The sequence below is a fragment of the Haplochromis burtoni genome, unplaced genomic scaffold, assembly GCF_018398535.1.
Source record: "Haplochromis burtoni strain Fernald_Lab_line unplaced genomic scaffold, NCSU_Asbu1 Contig_152, whole genome shotgun sequence".
NCBI classification, from domain to species: Eukaryota; Metazoa; Chordata; class Actinopteri; order Cichliformes; family Cichlidae; genus Haplochromis; species Haplochromis burtoni.
Window position 1 is genome coordinate 1,209,818 of NW_024582513.1, and position 21,295 is coordinate 1,231,112.

At 40.2% G+C, this 21,295-nt stretch overlaps 1 protein-coding gene across 1 annotated transcript in view; it reads left to right on the forward strand.

Moving 5' to 3' along the window:
• Positions 1-8,286: 8,286 nt before the first annotated feature.
• Positions 8,287-21,295, forward strand: part of fgf11b (fibroblast growth factor 11b) — a 37,928-nt gene continuing 24,919 nt past the window's right edge. Inside the window, exon 1 of the mRNA XM_005931916.2 lies at positions 8,287-9,389. Coding sequence (XP_005931978.1) covers positions 9,197-9,389 — 193 coding nt within the window. The 5' untranslated portion in view covers positions 8,287-9,196. The remainder of the gene's footprint in view (positions 9,390-21,295) is intronic.

The following is a 21,295-nucleotide window of genomic DNA, read 5'->3' on the forward strand; positions in this document are numbered from 1 at the left end:
CAGAAGGAAGTAGATAAGGAGGGTAGAAATATGTTTCAACTTCATCAGCATAGCAAGTCAGTGAAAACATTGGATGGCATGTCTAAGATGATCAAAATATGCTTCTTCCTATGAGACATAAATACATTAATTAATATGTACTCTGTGATTTTTATACACCCCATGTCTGCCTGCTTGGTGCTTCATGGCTCACGATGCAGTGTGGTTTGGGCATTATTACTCTTGAGGACTTGCTTATTAATACCATAAGTATGATTAGAAAAAAACAACATCAACAACAAAAACATGAGATAATCAGCACTGCTATTTTGTACAGTAGTAGTATGATTATATTTTCACATATATGCCTTTTTAATGAGAATAAAGAGTAGAGAAGAAGTGCTGCCGTCTGATTTTACATTTGAAGAATATTTGTAATAATAAACAGAACAATCTACTGAAACTGTGTTGAGAGCAGGTGGGGTGGTCCTGGTTAGTTTAGAGCCTTCTAGAGACGTTATGATCCTAATTCATTACATCTGCGATGGGAGGTGCCCATCTGACATGCCAGTTTTCGCCTACCGCTTCTCTCCTCAACCACCTTAACTGGATGTCTGAATCACATTCTTACAGCTAAATGAATAATGCTGGTTACACGGCACTGTGTGTAAATCTATACCAGCGTCACATATATATAAGGTCATTCTAGTTTTGGTGAGTCAATCACAGTGAGTTATTCTCAGAATTTGCAGTAAGTGTTGTGTAGTGAAATGCCAAAAAAGACTGATGGGACACTTGAGAGATCTCCAGAAACATAAAATCAATATTTATATTGAACACACAGCCAATCTCAAAACCCACTTATTCGACCTCATTTTGCTGCCATTTCTGTATTCCTACTTTGAACTGATTCTCTATGAACGCTCTTCATAAATGCGAGAACACGCAATAAAAATAAATAAATAAATATTTGCTGTATCACCTCTGGTCTGTAAACATGTAAACACACCATGATTGCATTTCTGAGCCGTTTGTGTTCACTAAAAAAAACCCCAATCCTTTGGGGATGATGAGAATCGGCTGTAGCAGGATTGGTTCATAAATCAGGAGTCTTTATTTAAACCCAAACGTTTCATTTCCATTCCTGAACCATGAAATGAAAGGTCACCCTAATCTGGTCTATTTCTGCTTTATAGAAACTGGAGGATAAATATTGGCAAGCAGGGAAAAAGAGAAGTAATAATGATCCCCAGCTTGTATTAATGACACTAAAATATTGCTGTTGCATGCGAGCGGTTAAATTCATATTCTACCAACACATTACAGTGACTGTAAACAAAACAAACAAAAGCATTAGAGATGTGTCACAGTTAACTGGTTTAAAAAAAATATTATTTATAGACTGCATCTCACAGGTCTAATGCTCACTGACAGAAAATTTAGTTTGGGGGAATTAAACAACATCTCACTTTGTTCTGAGTGCCCTGACATTCAGATGAATGGAGGATTAAAATCAGACACAGAGAATCTCCTTCTTGCTTGGTTTTCTTTAAAAGTATCCAGAATTAAAACTGTAACACTTTTTATATATCTCAATATTGCAAACACAATGTTCCCCCTGCAAAAGCTTTATAACCTTGCTGTAAAGTACCTATCTGGCCTCGTCCCACCCTGTACTCCATCCCAGTGTCTGAAGTCCTTGGACAACTGAGTGGTACCTACCATCCCTTAGAATTCTCCCCCTGCATGGACCTACTGTCACTTGCAAAAGACTCCCACATTGCTACATTTTTTATTCTAGGGCTATATCTTCTGCCTCTCTTTCTATATGCCCAAAGTTTCTTGAGTCCCTCAAAAGTGGGTACATAAATGCAGATTTGCAGCACTGTCAGACTCAGTATGGAAGGGGATCACACAGGACAAAGGGAAGGGCTTTAGTGTGGTGATGGCTGAACAAGCTGTGGTGAGAGCAAACTTTAAACACAGAGGCTTTCCAAAAATCTATATTCATCATGAAATCTTTACTTACTCTGAAAAAGTCAAGCTTAATCTTACAGATCTACCTGCTAAGACTTCACCTCAGGCAACAGTGTAGACAAAGACAATGAGAAAAACATCACGTACAAGTACAAAGACTATGTAGAGAAGATGGGTGTGTTTTCCTTTTTGTTAATTCTTGTGGTTTACTGACACAAAAAACTTTAGAAAAGTTGAATGTTTCAAAAGAATTCTAAGCAGGATTTGCAATTCCTGTAAAGAAGTGACGATAGTAATAAGATCAGTAAGATCCGTGTTTCAAATAATATTTTGTAGTCTGCTTGGAAACACTAGTTTGCTGTGAGAGTGTTCATGAGGGGTGCAAACAGGTTCAAATAGAGCCTAAAGATGGCAAAATTCTCTGTCTGCATGGCTCTTGTAACTTTAGCAGCTTTATAGATGGACAACATAAATTCTGAATATGTTTTCAAGTAGCTGTCCAGTTTAGCTAGCTACCTGATACCCATGCCAGTGCTGAATTAGCATGCAGAATAAAAGAGGCACAGTTATTGAGTGAACACCATAGAGAAACATGGATGTAGCCAACACAACACTTTGAGCATTTTGCCCATTGCCAACCAGCAACTAGGAAAACACTGCAAAAACACACAAAAACGATGAGAGTTGAATAAAATACAACAGAAATAGAAAAATATGCTGCAAGACTTAAAAAAAAAAATATATATAAAAAATTTAAAATCATGCAACAAAACTGACGTTTTGTTTTTTGGGAGACAATATGTGATGGAAAAGCTGCAAAGTGACAAGTAAACAGTAAATGGCTAATGGCAAGAATGCCTCTTCAACATGTGATGAAAACACATTAAATTACATTGTTTTCTTTCTTACAGCACTGATGAATCCTCTGTTTCTTTTAGGCCTGTTTCAGTGCTAGTTTACTTTGGTTTCTGTTGCTTTCGTAGCTGGTCCGTCACATTGCCGTATCCCCAGAAACTCTTCTGTTGTGTTTTTTTCTATTTCTGTTGTGTTTTGTGTGCTTTTGCAGAAAGTTGCACCAAAGTTGCTTTCACCATGTACATAAGGTAAGCACCTTTCTCAATTAAGAAATTGGGGTAGGTGAGTGTTATCATTTTGATATTATAATTTATGGTTCAAACTTTTGCTAGGTAGCTCCAGTATTCTGCACATGTCCTCACTGAAAGGGGATCATTAAACTCAATAATGTTGCAGACTGTTCTGCCCACAAAGTCATGAAATGTTTCCATTAACACCACACAGAGATATTTCTGTCTAGACCAGGACAACTGAATGACAGATTGGCCAAATGACAGGCCAACTAGACATATCTAGAGCCATGGCATTAGCATGGTTACAAAAACATTATAAATAGATACATCTAAGCACACGATGTATGTAGAAATTAAATTTTCATTAACACAGTCACACAATAAAACACACTTACACTATCCCCAAACCATAAGCATAATACAATTCTGAATAAATACATAATAGCCATAATTTATCAATTATAAACATAGTAAAGTTGTGGTAGTCATACTTACATTGTTGTGTTGATGATTGTTCTTGTGGGAAACTGCATAAAGATGGTACTCTATCTGATAACAGACGACTGTTTCCTAAATAAACTTTCTGTACACTGGGAATATATTGGAAGCAAAATTATCAATAACATAACTACTTGAATGATTTAAAAGAAAATCAGCATAACTAGCTTTAATTAGACACCAGGCGTCTGCAAATCAAACTCAGGAGGTGTTGTACATAACAAACGAGATTCCGTATCTGTCCGAATAATCAGTATTAAAAGCTAATTACCAGAATGGTCTGAACACTGTTAAAAAAAGCAATGAAACTGAGAATGATATGTGCAGCTCAAAGCTAATGGGCAACTCACCCGTGGGTCATGGACACAGGAAAGAATATTTCTGTATGCAAGAAGCGGGCCTCGGATTCTACATGGTCGCATAATGGAGGGGGATTACGAAGAATACCTCCTGTCATCTGTGGACAGTATGATGAGCTGAGAGAGGATTGAAGGAGAGAGAGTGATGAAGAGAGGGGGGAGAAAGAGACAGAACTGGGCCAATTGTGTTGATGTGCTTAATTCTTTCTGGCTGTGTGTGTGTGTGTGTGTGTGTGTGTGTGTGTGTGTGTGTGTGTGTGTGTGTGTGTGTGTGTATCTATGTGTTAACATAAACATGGGCGCATGTCTAAAGTTCAGGGTAGCTATACTCCATCACAGTTCAATGAAGCAGCATTTTCAAGGAGCACCTTGCAGCAGCTTTACTGTCTGTATTTCCATCCGTATATAAATCCCTGTCAACATTTCTTGCAGTTCTTTAATAATTAACCAATCATCAATTAAATAATTGCTTTGGCGTTATCAAGCTCACTGCTTTTACTCGGGTCTGAAAAAGATCTTGCAAGACAAAGTGTCCGATGAGCAATCATACGTTTGAGGAAATGAACAAACATCTTATTTCCAAATAACTTTTATAATCTATACTGATAAGAAATCCAAAATGTTCAGCTGGGATGGAGACTTCTGTCACAGTCTTCTGCTCCTTGTCAGCCACCACAGTGTCTGGTTGGTTAGCCAGCATCTGGTTGTCCGTCTGGAATTTGAAGTTGTTGGTTATTTTCAACCACTTTTAGATATGTGTTCCATCAGGATTTTGGGGCTCCTACACAAATGTGGCTATATGCTATGCCATCCACCTGGCTAAGGCTTTCAGGGTTTGTTTTGTCTTACACTCTGTTACAGTGGACAGAGTGGACAGAGAGATAGCTGGACTATCTCATTTGGATCACCACATTGGGTTCTGGCTGCTGTGCTCGACGCCTGCTTCTGCGGATCTGGTTCTTAGGACTTGTTCTTGTGCTGTCGTGATCCGAGACTCTGTGCTATTCTTCAGGGTGGCCTTTTCTATCCTCTGGAAGAATATCTTGATGTCTGCCAGTATCTGCAGATGATGCATTCATGGAGGGGCTGGGTCTTCTATTATATTTTATCTTCCTCCTTCAGGTCATCTGTCTTCTGCTGCCTGAGGCAGTCATATAGCAGTTCTTCACAGAGGGACATTTTGATGTATTTTTCTTGTTTCGTTCTCAGTCGTGATTGTGACACACACTAATCCACATCCTCCCTCTTTTGATTGCACATAGACCCTCTTTGCATGGAACAGTGAGAAGTTTTCACGTCTTGGCGTCAATCTGTTACTTCTTATATGGCCAGCTTAATTAATGACTGATAGGACTTTTCATTTGCCCTTTCTTTGCTATCATATAGATGTTGGATGGATTAGTGTGTCAAATGGCTCATTGACTCCTGCCATATGGCTTGATGTCATCCATGTAGATGGCTGATGGTCACTTCACTTCTGCAATAAGGTGGATGACATGTATGGGGCATCAGTGATAGGGTTATTTATAGTCAGTCAAGGCAGTGATTATGTTGATTCCCCTATTAGCTGGTGCTTTGATCTCCTGGCGTTGCTTCCAGTGCCATTCTGAGCTTTGGGCATGTGTCAGCTTATGTGCCTACTCAATTTACAGGAGATTCCATCCTACGGAAAGGCAAGTTACTCGCCAGTAGCTGGAAGTTACCCTTGTGTGAATCCTCATCAGCATTGTTCTGCTCTGTGTTGGCAGGTCTGGGTGTGCCTATTCTTTGTAGCTCATACAATTGTTCTGCCAGGTGATCACAGATATCTGTTAGGTGTTTCGGCCAAAAGGAGTTGGATCGTACTTGGTCCAGGCAGTGGACCACCTTTGTGATCTTCTTATTCTTGGTAGCTACTGTATATCTTAGCTCCATCCACCAAAGCCAATGGTATTGTGTAATGTCTCTTTCTCCCAGATATCCTTGCATCACTACTTAGTGTCATTTATGGATGTTCAGTCTTTGTGCTGCTGTTCCCTTGGAGCTGGGAGTAGGCTCTTTATGACTCCTTGGACAACATTTGCAGACCAATTATACTCTTGTTCTGATGTATCTTTTCTGGCAGCCAAGCTATCAGTTTGGTAGTTTCAAGAGTCTTACTTATGGGGTTTTTTGCAACCTGGTGCACTTTTATTAGCCAACTAATAGCTGTCCAAGCTACGTACTTTTCACAACTATAATTACTTTTCAGGATGAAGATGGATAAACAATCCCTCCTTTCCATCTATCTTTCATCCATCTGGCTTATCTAGGGAAGATTATAAAAGACTGTTAAGTAACATGGAATGTACCAAAACCTGAGAATCATTATCCTTGGAAAAACATTTCTGTATAAAGCCCTTTAAAAGAGGATATGCTGTTAATACCCCCCGTTTCCATGTAATTTGATATGCATGCAGGGATTGTGCAATGGATTGTTTTTAGCAAAACATAATTTAATCCTCTTTTGTATATTATTCAGATGATGAGAATTTATACATGTACATTTGACAGAAAGCTCATTTGCTATTTTTATCATTCTTACTTTCATTTAGATTTACTGTTTCTTTCCTTCCTGAATAAAACATCCTAAGGCTGGCAGAGTCTCCTGTGTGAGCATTTGTGGGTATAAGAACCTAGCTAGGTGTTTGAGGCAAAAGTGATATGGTAATTAATTGACTCTAACCAGGATATTAAAGTGTTCTGGCATAATGAGTGTTTATTTTTTTTAGTTTGGTTTTGTGCTGATACAGTAGGTCTTACAAAGAAATTAAAAAATGCTGGGTCTTAATGAGTCCTCTAAGTTTATAGCGTGATATTTCATTATAATATTGGACACATTTCTTAACCTTGAGACAGTATAATGTCCCAAGAATCCCCACTTAGCTTTCTTTTGGTGTAACTTGGCATGTACTTGTGACTGGGAAAAGCAAAAAGAAGAACAACCTTTGGCAATGTGTGCAATGCAATGTCCATTAGGAGATTGATTCTTAACCCAGAGTAAGACTAGGGAGTGGCTGGGGATTGTTGGAAATGGTGGGGATTGTTGGAAGGGAGGGGAGGATCATTAGAAAAAAAATCCTTTTTATGTTTTCACATCAATACTAACTGCATTATCTCATGCGTGGTTCTCTCTCCTCTGCCCCAGGCATGCCCTCGTCCGTCGCTGAGACTAAACATCTGCTGTCACTTGTCAATCAAGTTCTGAGAGACAGTGACCTTGCGTGGCATTGTTAGAAACGATCTGAATTGAGCTTGCATTTTGAAGTCGCCTCTACTGCTGGTTTCCCCAGCGACTGGCTTGTAAAAAGGTGCCGTGTCAAATAAAACTGGATTGATTGCCAATCAGATAAGTTAATTTATTGGCTCTGAGTCTGAGGGGTTGGGCCAGAGATGTCTAGTGTTTTTATATCCAGTTTTGCTACAGATTCATTGATGGCTTTTTCAAATTATGGCCCAAATCTTTTAAGATAATTTATATATATCTACTTTTACAAGCAAATTCATGACATTTCTTGTAGAAATGCAGTCAAATGCATGGATTGTTTTCATTCCATTCAGTGAAATAAAGGAAAAACTTTAATCAGACCTGCTCTTTTTCTAAAATTTCAAACATAAAGTCTGCCTTTGGAAGAGCAGGACAGTATGTGTGTGTTTGCAGGGCTAGCTGTCTTACTCAATCTGTCCTAACTCATGTTTCTGTCAGGGTTAGTGTAAGCCAGCAGTCGGCTATGTCAAACACTAAATGTCAGTTTCAGGGTACAGAGACACCCCACCCCCCACTCAATTGTATATGTAAAGCTGAAGGAAGCAAAGAAGAATATGGAGATTACTATCATGTAAGGGAGTTTCAAAGAGGGAGATGAAGAAAAACACAGACTAGAGATGAGCAATTATACAGCAGGGAAGGCTCCATTACAAAATATGCTGATTTGCTCTGTGTGTGTGTGTTGGGTGTGTGTGTGAGTGGGTGCATGTGACAGGAAGGTAGCACGTGGTGATGCTGCTCCTCTCGAGGAGACAGAGAACTGTCACAATCTGCACCTCCAGCACTCTCTGGTGTCTTTCTCCTACTCTGGTGCTGTGTCTCTGTTTCAGGGGGTCTCTAGTTTGTTTTTTTAGGGGGATGTTTTCTGTGAAATAACAAAATTGTAGCCTCGGTGAAGTGGCTGTTAAGATGTCCTTCTCCCACATTTTCCTCCGTCTTCCCCGCCAAGCTCATTCTTACACATCACAGCCTCTGCCTCCCCCTCCCCTCCCCTCCCTCAGTCTCTTTTGCTGTCTCTCGCTCCCCCCCTTCCTTTCTCTCTCTGTCATGAATGTCACCTCTACTGATGGTGGCTGCTGGAATTCACACACACATACTCTCACAACCACTCGCTGACTTTGGATGGGAGGAGGAGGGGGGAGGGGAGGAGGAAAGAGGGGGGTTTCGGTGAGGTCTGTGGGAAAGAGGCATGCCATTGGAGGCAGAAGAGGAGTCTCTGCCTGTCTGTGTCCATGTCTCTGCTCCGTTCCCGGCTTCATTCCGACAAAGACCGTCAGTGTCCCGCCTGCTGTGCTACCTCTGGATTTAAGTCAGCTGGATTACTGCTTGGACTCTCGGCTCATTATTCCACGCTGCCACATTTAAATGGGAGGCAAAGTTGGACCGCCATGGAATGCACGAATGGTGAAAAACAGTTTGGTTTTTCTTGCGCTTTTAAGAGCTTCCTAGCATTCAAAATGAGCCCACTTTTCTTCTTTAAAAGTGTTTTTATACGTAAATTAATTTGAGCTCTTTCTCTTCTGTATCGCCTGTTTAAAGTAGGTTAGTTATTTTGCAATATAACATTTTGTACTTGGCTGCCAGGCCACATTTTGATGTGAAAGATGAGTGGGGAAGCGGGATAGAATCATGTCTCAAGCGTAACCTTTTGGAAAAGTCTGTCTTTTTAAAGCTGGTCTCAAAGTTTTACATTGAAAATGTGACTGTATCACTTTAAAAAAATTTTTTTTCCTGGGATCTGTTACTGTCAGATTTTGATTTTTTTTTTTTTTTGGTCCATTACATTGGACTGCATTTGAACTTGCATCTTATCCAGTTCATCCCTCTCCAAGGGAACCCTCAAACTAAACTCTTCCCTGTTAACCCACTTAGACTCCCGATCTCCCCTGTGGGGTTTTCTTTATAACATTCGTCCTATTCTAGTGTACTGAGGAAAGCAAAAGCCAAACCAGCAAAGGGGGTACCGGGAAGGAAGTCACCCCCCTCCCAAAGGTGAGAGGGGGGGGAAGATGGCAGCTCTCGCCAGCTCTCTCATTAGACAGAAACGGGCGGTCAAGGACGACCAAGCCAACCGACCGGTAGCCAGCAAGCGCAAGCCCTGTCCTAAGAGCAACAAGTCCCTGTGCCAGAAACAGATCCTTGTCCTGATCTCCAAAGTACGGCTATGCGGAGGTCGAAAAGGGCGAAATGACAAAAGACCAGGTGAGTCACTAATATCATTTCCATCTTGCTTCTCTGTTCACCCATATTTTGGGATATTGTACCAGAGGTGAGAGCTACACCTGTTATCTTAAAACTGGGCTAAAATTACTTTTCACACTTCATGTAAATGGGAAATTTACCTATGCACTAAAATGAGATAAGTCACTTTTATACAAAGTTTTCCAATTCAACGTTCATTCTGAAAGACACTCACAGGGTTTTGTTATTAGTCCTTTTTCACATTGTTTGGTCCTCTTTTATTCCCTGTCCAAACAATGATGATCAACACTTCAACAAGATGCCTTGTAGCTCCGTTCGCACTTGATCATTGACACTTGTCAGTGTAATATTTGAGTTTTACATTAGCAGTTATTCTCAGTGCAGCCGCCTCCTGCATCCTCGCCTCTCCCAATGGTAGCCACAGCTTAAGGAAATTTTGCTGAACAAACATCATTCATAAAGAGGCCACATTCCTTCATGGCTGATTGGAGAAGAAACTGTGAATTCAGAGTGAGAAAAGTGATGAAAAGTAAAAATTGATGAGCAGAGCTTAATGCTTGATGTGGACTTTCATTTCATTCGGAACGCCTTTGTTTGCATATGTCTATATTGCTTCAACGTGATCCTCATTGCCAAAAGGTTTATTTACTATATTTATCATAGTTCACACTATTTACTACATTTGGTTGTTTTAAGTCTCAGAGCTTCTTAAATTTTGCCGCTGGTATTGTTTGATAATAAGAATTAATTGTGCTGGATCAATACATTTAAGCCCCCATATCATTCAAAAGGAGTAGCTTCCTGCTAGTCACACACACACATTTTAGTGCAAAATCAATGACAAAGTAAGCAGTTTTAATGCATTTGTATTTCTCAGACCCACATGTTTGTTTACTAGTTTAAGAGTTCTTTTTGTCAGTCCTCATTTATTTCTAATGAACAGTGAAGCTCACACCCAACCATTCACACTTGTCATTGTCATATCTGAGTTTCACATTAGCAGTCATTCTCAGCTCAGCCACCTCCTGCATCCTCACCTCTCCCAATGGTCGCCACGTCTCTCAAGTCTGCATAATAAAAATAAAACAAGTTTTCAGTCAGACAAAACTCTGACATGAGTTTACATGCACATAACAGAGCTTTTACATCTCCAGACATAATTATGCAGACCTGCACAAACAATAAATTGTCAAAATAGCTAAAAACCACTGCAATCCCAGTGCAGGCTTAATTCTGTCAGGTTGTTTGATATGCTTGGTCTTTGAAAGCAGAACTTCAGCTCTGAGTCTCTGAACAGAGATTCGTGTGATGTGATGCTAAGATTCCTTTCTTTCTTACCACTTTAAGGATGCAAAACAAAAGCTTTGTAGTATTAGTGCTCATAATATAGTGCTCATTATATGATGGCTTGCTATTTTTTTACCATTTCGTACAAAGTAAGCGTCTTTGCTTTTCCTTATATGTTTACCTTTGTGTGCTTTAATTCAGGAGAAAAATCATGTTTTTTAAATTTATTTTCAAAGTACTTTTTTCTTCTTTGGTGTGACTGCTGCGATGAATTGATGACTTCAAAATGTTTAGGCTTATTGGTGCACAAATAGCGACAGTAGTATGCTACAGAATATGTTGCTGAACAAACATCATTCTTAAAGAGGAAACATACCTTCACGGCTGATTGGAGAAGAAACCGTGAATTCAGAGTGTTTCCCCCACATGAGAATCAAAAGCGAAGAGCAGTGCTTCATGCTTGACGAGGACTTTCATTTCATTCTGCATCCCTTTGTTCACATATGTCTACATTGTTTCAACGGGATCCTCATTGCCAAAATATTGCTTTGCTGTATTTATCTTAGTTCACACTATTTACTGCATTTGGTCTGAGCATCTGAGTGTTTTACTCTTGGAGTTTCTTTAATTGTGTTGGTGGTATTGTTTGATAATAAGATTGTACTGGCTTAATACATTTAAGCCCGCATATCATTAAAACGGGAATAACTTCCTGTCAGTCACAGCCAATGCTCTATTGAGAAACCACGTCTGTTTTGACAAGACATTGCTAAAATTTTCAGATTTAACAGATGTGACATAACAATGAAAAAAATATTGCATCCCTAAATTCCCCTCACTATGCATCTGTTCAGTGTAGCCTAAACAATTCCTGTTTTCTATGAAATGGGTTGTAAATTGTTTACATAATGAGTTGTCTGAGCTGCAGTGGCTTGTGATTTGATGTGGACATGAATGAACCGACTATGACCACATATAGTACAGTTAATCGTGTTTTCAGGGAAAATCACCAGATATCCCATCTGCTGTTTGAGCTTTAAGCTTTGTGTGACATTCAGTGTTGGGGTCGTCATACAAAGATAATGCACATAATTATGAGTTAAAAATGTAAACCTGAGAGTACAGAGCCATATAAATCCCTATGCTAATGAAGGCACACACATTTTCTTTTAGTGTTTAAGTATAAACACAGAACCAGCAGAAAAGGTGGTGAAAAACAGCCCAAAGAATACTTCTACAGTGACAGGTATGGGTAAAAATGGATGCTACATAGCAACAACGCTTATTACTGCTTTTGTTACCTGTTGACAATCAAGCTAGCTTTGTGTTAGTAGTAATAACAGTTGCTTGAACAGTAGCAATGTTAATACAGTTAGTACTGTAATGAGGTAATATTAAAGATGTAATAGAAAAATGTAATGTGATGGAAAGCGTTACAATCCACCACCACTTTTGGTGGTTTGAGGGTTTTTTGACATAAAAAAATTAAAACTCTCAGGAAGTAAAGCAGCTCATCTCCCCAATCAGAAGGTGAGCTGTTCGACCCCGGGCTCCTCTAATCTGCACGTGATTCTTATCCTTGGGCAAGATACTGAACCCTGAGTTCCCCTGATGCATGCATTGTAGTCTGACTGATAAGTTAAAAATAGTACTTAAAATGCATGAACTGGGCTTGTATAGTGTTTTGAGTGCTCAAAATGAGTAGAGAAATCCCATATGAGCGCCATCGTCTGATCTCTGGTCTTTTTGTGCATTTACATTTAAACAATTAAAATGAATAAGAATGACAGGAGTGCTCAGAAATAAGGCCAACATAAAATGGCCACATGGTGGAAGCATCAAGATTTCACAAAGCAAGATTTTTCAAAGATTTGATGAACAGATAAAATGAGAGTAACTCTTAATGGACCAGATGAAAGCACAGTGGAGGGTATTGGTATTGGTTGATTCCTTTAAGGATGAGCTATTTGGACTGTCTACAATTTGGGACATCAGAGAGTATAGAGCATTTAAAGCAGAGAGAACAATAATGCGGGACAATGCTCCATCATATACATCTAAGTACTCTACTGCCTGATCACCCAGGAAAAGCCTTAAGTACAACCAATTGTCCACCTTTTAGGCTGGCCAGCGAGCTCACAGAGCAGAATAAGGACTACAGTTAACAGCCACAATCCGAAGGTGAAGCCAGATTCCCAGTACGACCGCATGAAAGTCACTGGAGAGTTAGCTGAATAATTTCAGAGCCACAACAGCAAAGTGTCGACCCTGCCAGTAGGGAAGCAAAGATACTTAAACTTTAGATTGTTTTATTGGTAACATTCCCACTCATAGGCAAGGAAAGTAATATCTGCAAAAGTGTATGCAAATGGACTGGGGGGAGGGGAGATAACAGGCCTTTATATAGCATTGTGTGGAACATGGGGACATTGGAAGGATATGCAATGTAAATATCTTATATAAGTTCTATGGATTTAAAAAAAAGGCTTAGAGATTGGAGATTAAACTTCCATTATATAACACAAGTGCATATCTTTTAAAAACATGTACATATAAAAGCCATTTGCACAAGTTAATACTCTGATGCCAAAAAATATAATTATATGTTTTCTGTCTCCACATGTAAATTCTCTTCCTGCAGTGTTTTTGAGCCGCGAATAGTTTCAGTTGTCATTTTAGCATCACACCAGCAGACACAAGCTAAATTTATTACTGCTACTGCCCACCACTTGTAAATGTGGCTGGCACAAATCACAGAAAGGATGATCATCTACCTGATTTTACCGTGTAATCACCTTCCTCTGGGTGTCCTGCATAGTCCCTTACTGTACAGAAAACCCTTTCAAGTGGTTGCCCTGTCAGGGATCTATACTCCTGCCCTTCTTTCAGATCAATTTGGCTCATTAATGTATAGCAATTAATCAATAATCTCCCTCTTGGTTTGTTCAAGGTTGAATCTGACTTGAAAAGTGAAAGGATATCAAACTCCCTGGCCCTGCAGATTAACTTTGGTACCTTTTTTCTAAGTTAAATCAAACAAGCACATGGACAACAGATCTGGAAAAAACAAGCACTAGCAGGTAGGTATAAAATGAGATACAGAAAAAAATTCAGATAAACCATATATCTTGATTTTGGTGGACGAAAAATGTTAGTAGGCTTCAGAGAGGTTTTACCATAAACATATTAATACACATTAAAAATAGTAACACTATTAGCTGAGTCATTAGACACTAATGCATGCAAATATAGTGCAGACCTGGACATCTTGTAGCATTGAAAATGCTGTTTGGCATGGAGGTGCAGTAGTATGTTGTAGGTGTAAGCACTGGAGAAGCCAGTCAACAGTTGGAGCAGAAATGTAGGGCCTGGCTGGCAGGCAGCAGACCGGGTTACAAGGAGAGATCCAGCAGAGGATAGCATTAAGCTGACCCCAAGAGATCGAGGCTGCAAACTCGCTTACTCAACAACACCTGATCAGACAATGCAGTGTTAGGTAGCTTCTCATCAGAACTTTACTGACTGTGACAGGGGTCAGAGAGAGAGACAGAGAGAAAGAGACAGTGAAGCAGGGCAAGTCTGCAGAGGTAAACACAAGCTTAAAGAAAAGAGTAGAAGATATTACTAATGCCACAGAAAATTGTTTTTGGGGGTGGATGGTGATGACGGGGGTGGACTCAGATCCAAAGATCAAAAATGCAGAAGAGTAAGGAGAGATATCAGTGGAGAGATTAAAGGGGAGGCGGGTGGGACAGCAGAGAGCTGTGAATCAGACTGTCATAGCTGCAGCATGTGGAGAAGAAGATGAGATGGGAAACCATGGGGTTGGATATTAAGTGCCACTGCAAAACACTTCTTCAGTTATCCTCTTAATCTGTTTAGAGAGTAGTCAGTCATGGTTCGAAAGTTGAGCATCTTTCCTGAATTGGAATGAAGGTTTGCGGGCGTTGTAGTGGGTTAAAGGTGGTTTTCAGTGTGGTATGGGTTAAATGGTTGATCTTAGTGGTAACCACAGCAATTTATTTTATACATTATTTTCTCTCTCATTCACACTATTGGTGTCAGACCATCCGTGAAAGGTGCTCACCTGCCATTGGGAGCAACTTTGACTTTAGCAACATGCCCTGGCTGTCAAACAAACCCTCAACCTGGCAATTAGAGGACAACCTGTTCCACCAGCTGAGCTCCAGCTGCCTGCTGCTGTTGAATAAGAATCCTGTCACTCGGACCAGGGATGGGAAACAAGGACTGATATAACTTGGTCTTATGCCAGACTGGTCAGTACCAAACTTTTAATAAGTGCCAAGACAAATGCTGTTGCTACAGTAATTCATTCTGACATGCAGAAGTTAGAAACTGCCTCCTCATAGTGAAGCTGATGGTTTCAAGTAATCTTGCCCTAGATTAGATTTACTTCCCGTAGGCTCTCTTCTTCTTCTTGTCCTTAGCGGGCCACCAGCGGCGGTGGTCTGCCGCACAACCAGTACGTTGCTGTAGGTGCCGCAGGTTCTCTTGCTTGACCAACAATTATCTTCCACGCTTTTCTAAGGCGATGGTTCTTGCCTGCTCGAGGTCAAGTCGAAGGGCCTTCAAATAATCCTGGATTTGTTTCATCCATGTCTTCTTTGGTGCATTTTGATGCACCCTTCAATCGGTGGGGCGGGTCAAACAGAGTAGGCCATGGGGGTAGCGGCTCGGGTCCATTCGAAAACTGTGGCCAAACCAACGGAGTCGGCGGCGCTGGATTAGGTCGCCGATCGTCAGTTGGCTGCCGCAGCTGGTGAGGATGGTGTCATTCGAATGACTCAGTAAGCTCACTTTACTACATGTGTTGAAATTGCAGGTAAAGACAAATCGAAATAGAATAAAAACAGCAAGCTCAGTAGAAAAAAAACAGCATCTTTATCTGAAGCTGTGCAGGAGGTTTGAGTGCACCTGCTATACCGGCACCTTCAGTGCATCCACCCGGCTCCCACCTCTGATATTGATGGGATTTGCTAAAGTTAAAAAAAAAGAAGATGAAAAAATACAACTGTCCCAACCTCAAGTCACGGAAACGTTAGCAATCGTCATCAAATTAAACCTGTAGTTATTAACTCTGGGCACCGTTTGCACTGGGGCTTTAGCACTTCTTTAAATGTTCCTAATTAGTTTTTGGACAAGCAGCAGCAATAGCTTCATCAGTGGAGAGCAGTCACACACTCAAGTCAAATCCCTTCTTAATTGCTAGTTGAGGGAAAACAGGGAGTGTTGGCAAGTTTATTTCAGATTCAATAGTGTTATCATGTCAGTATTATGCATGTACACAAACTGCAAGATGTTTAAAAAACACTCAGAGGAAGTTTAAACTAGAATTTACTGTCCTGACATTACGAGGTAACAAATGCCTTACTTTCTTTAGTTATTAAGCGCCTTGAGGCGACTTTTGTTGTGATTTGGCGCTATATAAATAAAATTGAATTGAGTTGAATTGAATTGAATTAAAACCTTTACCTGCAAGAAGATTGCTGTACATCCAATCCAGAGGCATAGTACCAAAAACTATTTCCTCCTCATTACGAATTTGAGGTGAAAATATCATTGGTGAGTGTCACAATGTACCTAGGTTATAGCTTATTTTGTGCAAAACTTGTAGAATAACATTAATAGGTTTCATTAGCTTAATGAGTTTCAACAAGACTGGCTACTGACAAGCAGGATCAATAATAGCACTCATTTCTAACTGCCCAGCTGTTACCAGATACATTATAAGTGTCCTGTTGCCCATTAGGTCTGGGCAAGAACAGAAAACTCAAGACTTACTTAAGACTTCTAACCCTATCTATGTTATTAGACAGCTATTGATTTAAATTTTAAAGACGAAATTAAAATTTTGCAGTAGAAGATTGTTTGTTTCGCATCATTGCAGGAAAGTTGTAATAAGATTAGCATTCATCACAATTTGACATATTTAGATGAGACAAACAGAAGATTAGTCGTTGGTTGCTGATGAGGTCATCCCACCAACGTCAGGAGATTTCCAGCACGAAAGAGCCCGCGGTATTCCACAGCCATCTAAACTATCTGGCACCAAATGGTGTGTCTTGAAAGAAAAAGTTTTAAGCTTTAATCTTTTGCAGTTTCTTGTGTAAAGTAAAAAACACCAGAGATTAAGAGATTTAGTTATTTTAATTTTGATGGTTTACCTAACTTTATGTCTTTAAGTTACCTATGTCTAACAAATAAAGTGAGTGGACATGACAGACTGATCTCTTTTACTTTAAAGTATTACAGCTAGAGTTTAGGAGTTGGCTTGTGGAAAAAGATCCTGCCTTAGAGAGCTTGTTGACAATGGCTTTAAATCTTATTCAAAGTGAGGCAGGAGGAAGGATGTGTGTACAAAAAATGCCTCTTTTTCTTCCTGTCCTACTGAAGATGCCACCTTAACCTCCCACACATGCCTGCTAAATTGAATCTGTGGGTGCTTTGATTAAAGCTGACAAGGGGAGATTGAATTTACCTCTAACAAGAGAAAAACTGAGAATAGAGGACACCTACTGTAAAGAGGTAATGATGAGAAGACAAGTGGAGGGAAATTTGGAGAGTGTAAGAGGAAGGCGATCATAAATGGAAGACAACCATGGGATACTGTGATGGGAAACCAAAAAATATATATTTTAGGGACATAAAAAGAGACCTATTATGCAATTACATACTTTGCCTCATATATATTGTTAAACTAGTATATTCCAGTCGCTTCGGACTGCTCTTTTTATTTCTATTATTGGCTCTACAATGTCACGGAGAGCAGATATCCCTGGTCATCTCAGGCACACGGCATGAGCTGTGAGTGAAGAAGCTCTCCGTCCCATGGTGTCAAACCCTTGAGTTTATAAGAGACAGCAAATGAGAAGAAAGTTGGCTTATGGCTCAGTGACTGATTGCTAGTAGTTATAGTGACCAAATGGTTGCCCAGTGGTTGAGCTTGCAACACCATCAGAATCTGGACAGCAACTTTCGATCACAAGGCAATTGTTATGGTCACCTGGTGGGAGGTAACCTGTCTCCAAATAATAGCGGCCCATCTTAGGCTGACCACCATCACTATCACACAGGTTGCTGAAAGTCTGCAAAGAGCTGCAGTCTAATTTATAAGCGCAGACAGATTACCAACACGTTGCAATCAATCTGAGTCAGTCTGTGGCGATATGCGCAACTCGTCTTGGCACTTCTCTTTACAATAGGAGACTGGACTCAGCTGGTTGCCAGTTTTCTGGATATGTTCCCATATAAAACCAAGGTTGTCCAGCACCTATATAATTTTGCAGTTAAATTGCCATCTTTTTTCTTTTCTTCAACAATTGTTTTACCTATTGTGATTAAAGAGAGAGGGAAGTAGCTAAAAGGACTTGTTTCAGACGATGAACTAAGGGACTGCACCAAGGCCCAATGTAAGATATCCATCTATCCATTTACAATCACTTATCTGGGTTCGGGTCATGAGGGCACCAGTCCAAGCAGAAAAGCTAAGAGATAGGACCAATGAAATGATAATGAGGTCTTTAACCTAAAATAGCTATTATTTCAATTACATAACAGAATTACTCGCAATGGAATATATACAATATGCTCTCCTAGTATTTTGTCCATGATAATGTGCAATATAAATATGGTACTGAAATGTCACGAGTCTGCCATTTCTGATACCTTACATGTTGATTAAGCATCAATACTTAAAAATGTGAATAGAGACTGAGGAGAAGCTTCTTCCCGCAGGCGATACGGTTTCTCAATCACACCACCACATAGTACTGACCCTCACATATGGTTCTTAAACACACACTGGACATTCTGGACTTTGTTTATACTAATTCAATTAGATGCGTGGTCATCTAATCGAATCACTTCATCACTAAATCACTTTAAGCATATTTGCACTGCACAAGACACTTACAAATGTGGATTGCACAACACTGGACATTATATTTCTTCATTTCCATTTAATACTTGTACAGCTGCTGTTATTGTATATATATATTTATATTTCTTCATACATTCCTGTGTATTTGTGTATTGTGTATTTTGTTGTACAGTTATTTTATTTTCAACTTTAATTTATATATTTTTATCTTATTCTTCCCAGTTAAATTTACCGTTTTTAATTTTCATATTTATTTCCTATCTTATTCATACCCTTTTTTTTTTTTTCTTTAAGTCACGAGCACTTGTGTAAGCATTTCACTGCATATTGTACTGTGTATGACTGCGTATGTGACAAATAAAATTTGAATTTGAATTTATTTGAATACATGCAAATTATTCCACTGGAAATGTTTGTGGCTGTTTCCTTGTTTGTATATTCTGTCAGGGTCTTTTCTATTTCCTATTTAAATGCTATATGTGTGGCAGCGTCTGCTAAAGTTAATCTCAGTCAAAGCTTGGCAGAAAATCTACAATGGGTGAGAAGCTGCCTTTAAGCATCTCTATGCATGACTTTCCTCTGCTGTGCAGGGACCTCATCATATAAGTGGTTCAGTAAAGAAAAACACTGCAAACCACACCTTTAATGTGTAAATCCTTTCCTGGCCCCAATCACACTGTTTAGCGCAGTCGCATGTTCGCTGGTATGATCATCACACATTCTGACAGAGGTCTGGACCCCTGTGGGAGTTCAGAGGATGTTTGTCTTTGTTTGTTCTGCATATATCAAGTGCCTATTTGTGTCCTTGCTGGCGGGTCAATTGGAGAAAAAAGGATAGGTGAGGCGTGAGCTTGAGCACTTCTCCACTTGTGTCTGTGTGTGTTTTACGTTTCAACCTGAAGAAACTTGCAGCATGGGGTCTGCCCCACATTACTCTGAATCCCCTGAGCTGAGCATGTTGTTAACTGTCACTGATACGTTTCTGTCATAATGCTAATGAAGCACATATGTGAATATTGAATGTGTGTCAGGGAAGCGGTGTGAGTCCTATTTGCTCGTGCTCGTGTGTGACATGCTCTTGTCAGTGCCATTAATAACAAGCAATAACTGTGCCTCACTTATGTGAATCGCTGCCATTGTCACAGGAAATGATTTATGAAGCCTTGAATTCAAATTAAGAGGCCACTCTTGAACTCGCTGCTGATGAGATACACCTCATTTGTTCCTATTCTTTCTTTAACCTCGCCCTGTCCTCCTATCCCTCTTCTACAACATCCCTTCCGGTGCGACTTCCCATGTCTCCTCTCCCTCCCCGTTATTCTTGTCGCATCTTTTTGCAGCTCCATCACTCCATCATTGCCCTTTTTTGTGTCGCACTTGCTGTCCTTATCTCTTTTATTTCTGGACATACACAGAGCATTCCTCACTCTTGTTAAAGTTGTTAGCTGGGTACCATGACTTCAGGCTTCCAATTCTCCTTTCCTTTCCTTCCCTCTCCCTCCTCTCTTTCCACAAGGTTGATAATTACTAGCAGCACTGTACTGTAGACCTGGCCCAGTTTAGAAAACGAGAAACTGTATTCTCCTTTTATTACATGCAGAATCAAACACACATGCGGGAGGCCTACTCGTTCTTTTTTGTGTAAAATACAGTAGAGTATATGCATGCAAAAACACAGAGTGGAGTATTTTCACGCAGAAGGTGAGAGCGAATCGGGGACTCCTGCAAATATAAGCCGAGGAAAACCCCCGTTGTTCGATTGGGTCAAAGCAGAGGAAAATGCCCTTGGCTGCTCAGTCATGCAGGCCCCCAGTAATTACCTCCAACCTTATCGAGAGGAGCTCGCCTTTGGGGAGATCAGCCAGCAACATACTGAGCTCAAATCAAGCCAGATAAATACATTAGTGTAATGATAACCAACACTGAGACATACACTACGCTGATTAGAGATAAATCTCAACCGCTGCTTATTTTTCAGAGCAATTACACAGCAGCGAAGGGTTTAAGTGTCCTTGATGGCAGCCGGGATGTATGAAGTGATTGCCTTGGGTTCTTATGTGCATTGACCTCATTTATACAGAGACCCACATAATTGCTGTGTGTATGGTTGAACTGGAGGGCTAGGCTCCATTCTCCCCCGTGCGATTCTCAAAATGATTATCGATGTGGAATGCAAATTGATGAGGGGCGTCCCGGTGTAAACCTAGCAGCGGCTTCTGCTGGGATTAGAGGAAAAGTCAATTTAATAAACAAACTGCTCTCGACAACTTACCTAACTTAATAATGTCTCTGTCTCGCCGTTTGAAAACTGCGTTATACTTTGTGCAGCAAACGTGGGACTTGTGTTGTGTCACATTTATGCGGCGTCTTTTGAATCCACATCTCTTAAGGGGAGACTCGCTACACACTTTCCTTTCTGCTTGTCATATTTCCTCTCATGTGTGGAGAGGTCACTTGAAAATGGGCCGGCTGATGAGTCAACATGTTGTCGGGTGAGCTGACAACACCTGTGTTGATGTACATAAACAGACAAGGAGCTCTCTTTGACCCACACTCCACTGACCTGGATCAGCGAATGTTTCCTGTCACTCAAGCCCACACATGTCCCAGGAGTGATGAATGTAGTCTTACACACACACACACACACACACACACACACACACACACACACACACACACACACACACACACACACACACACACACACACACACACACAC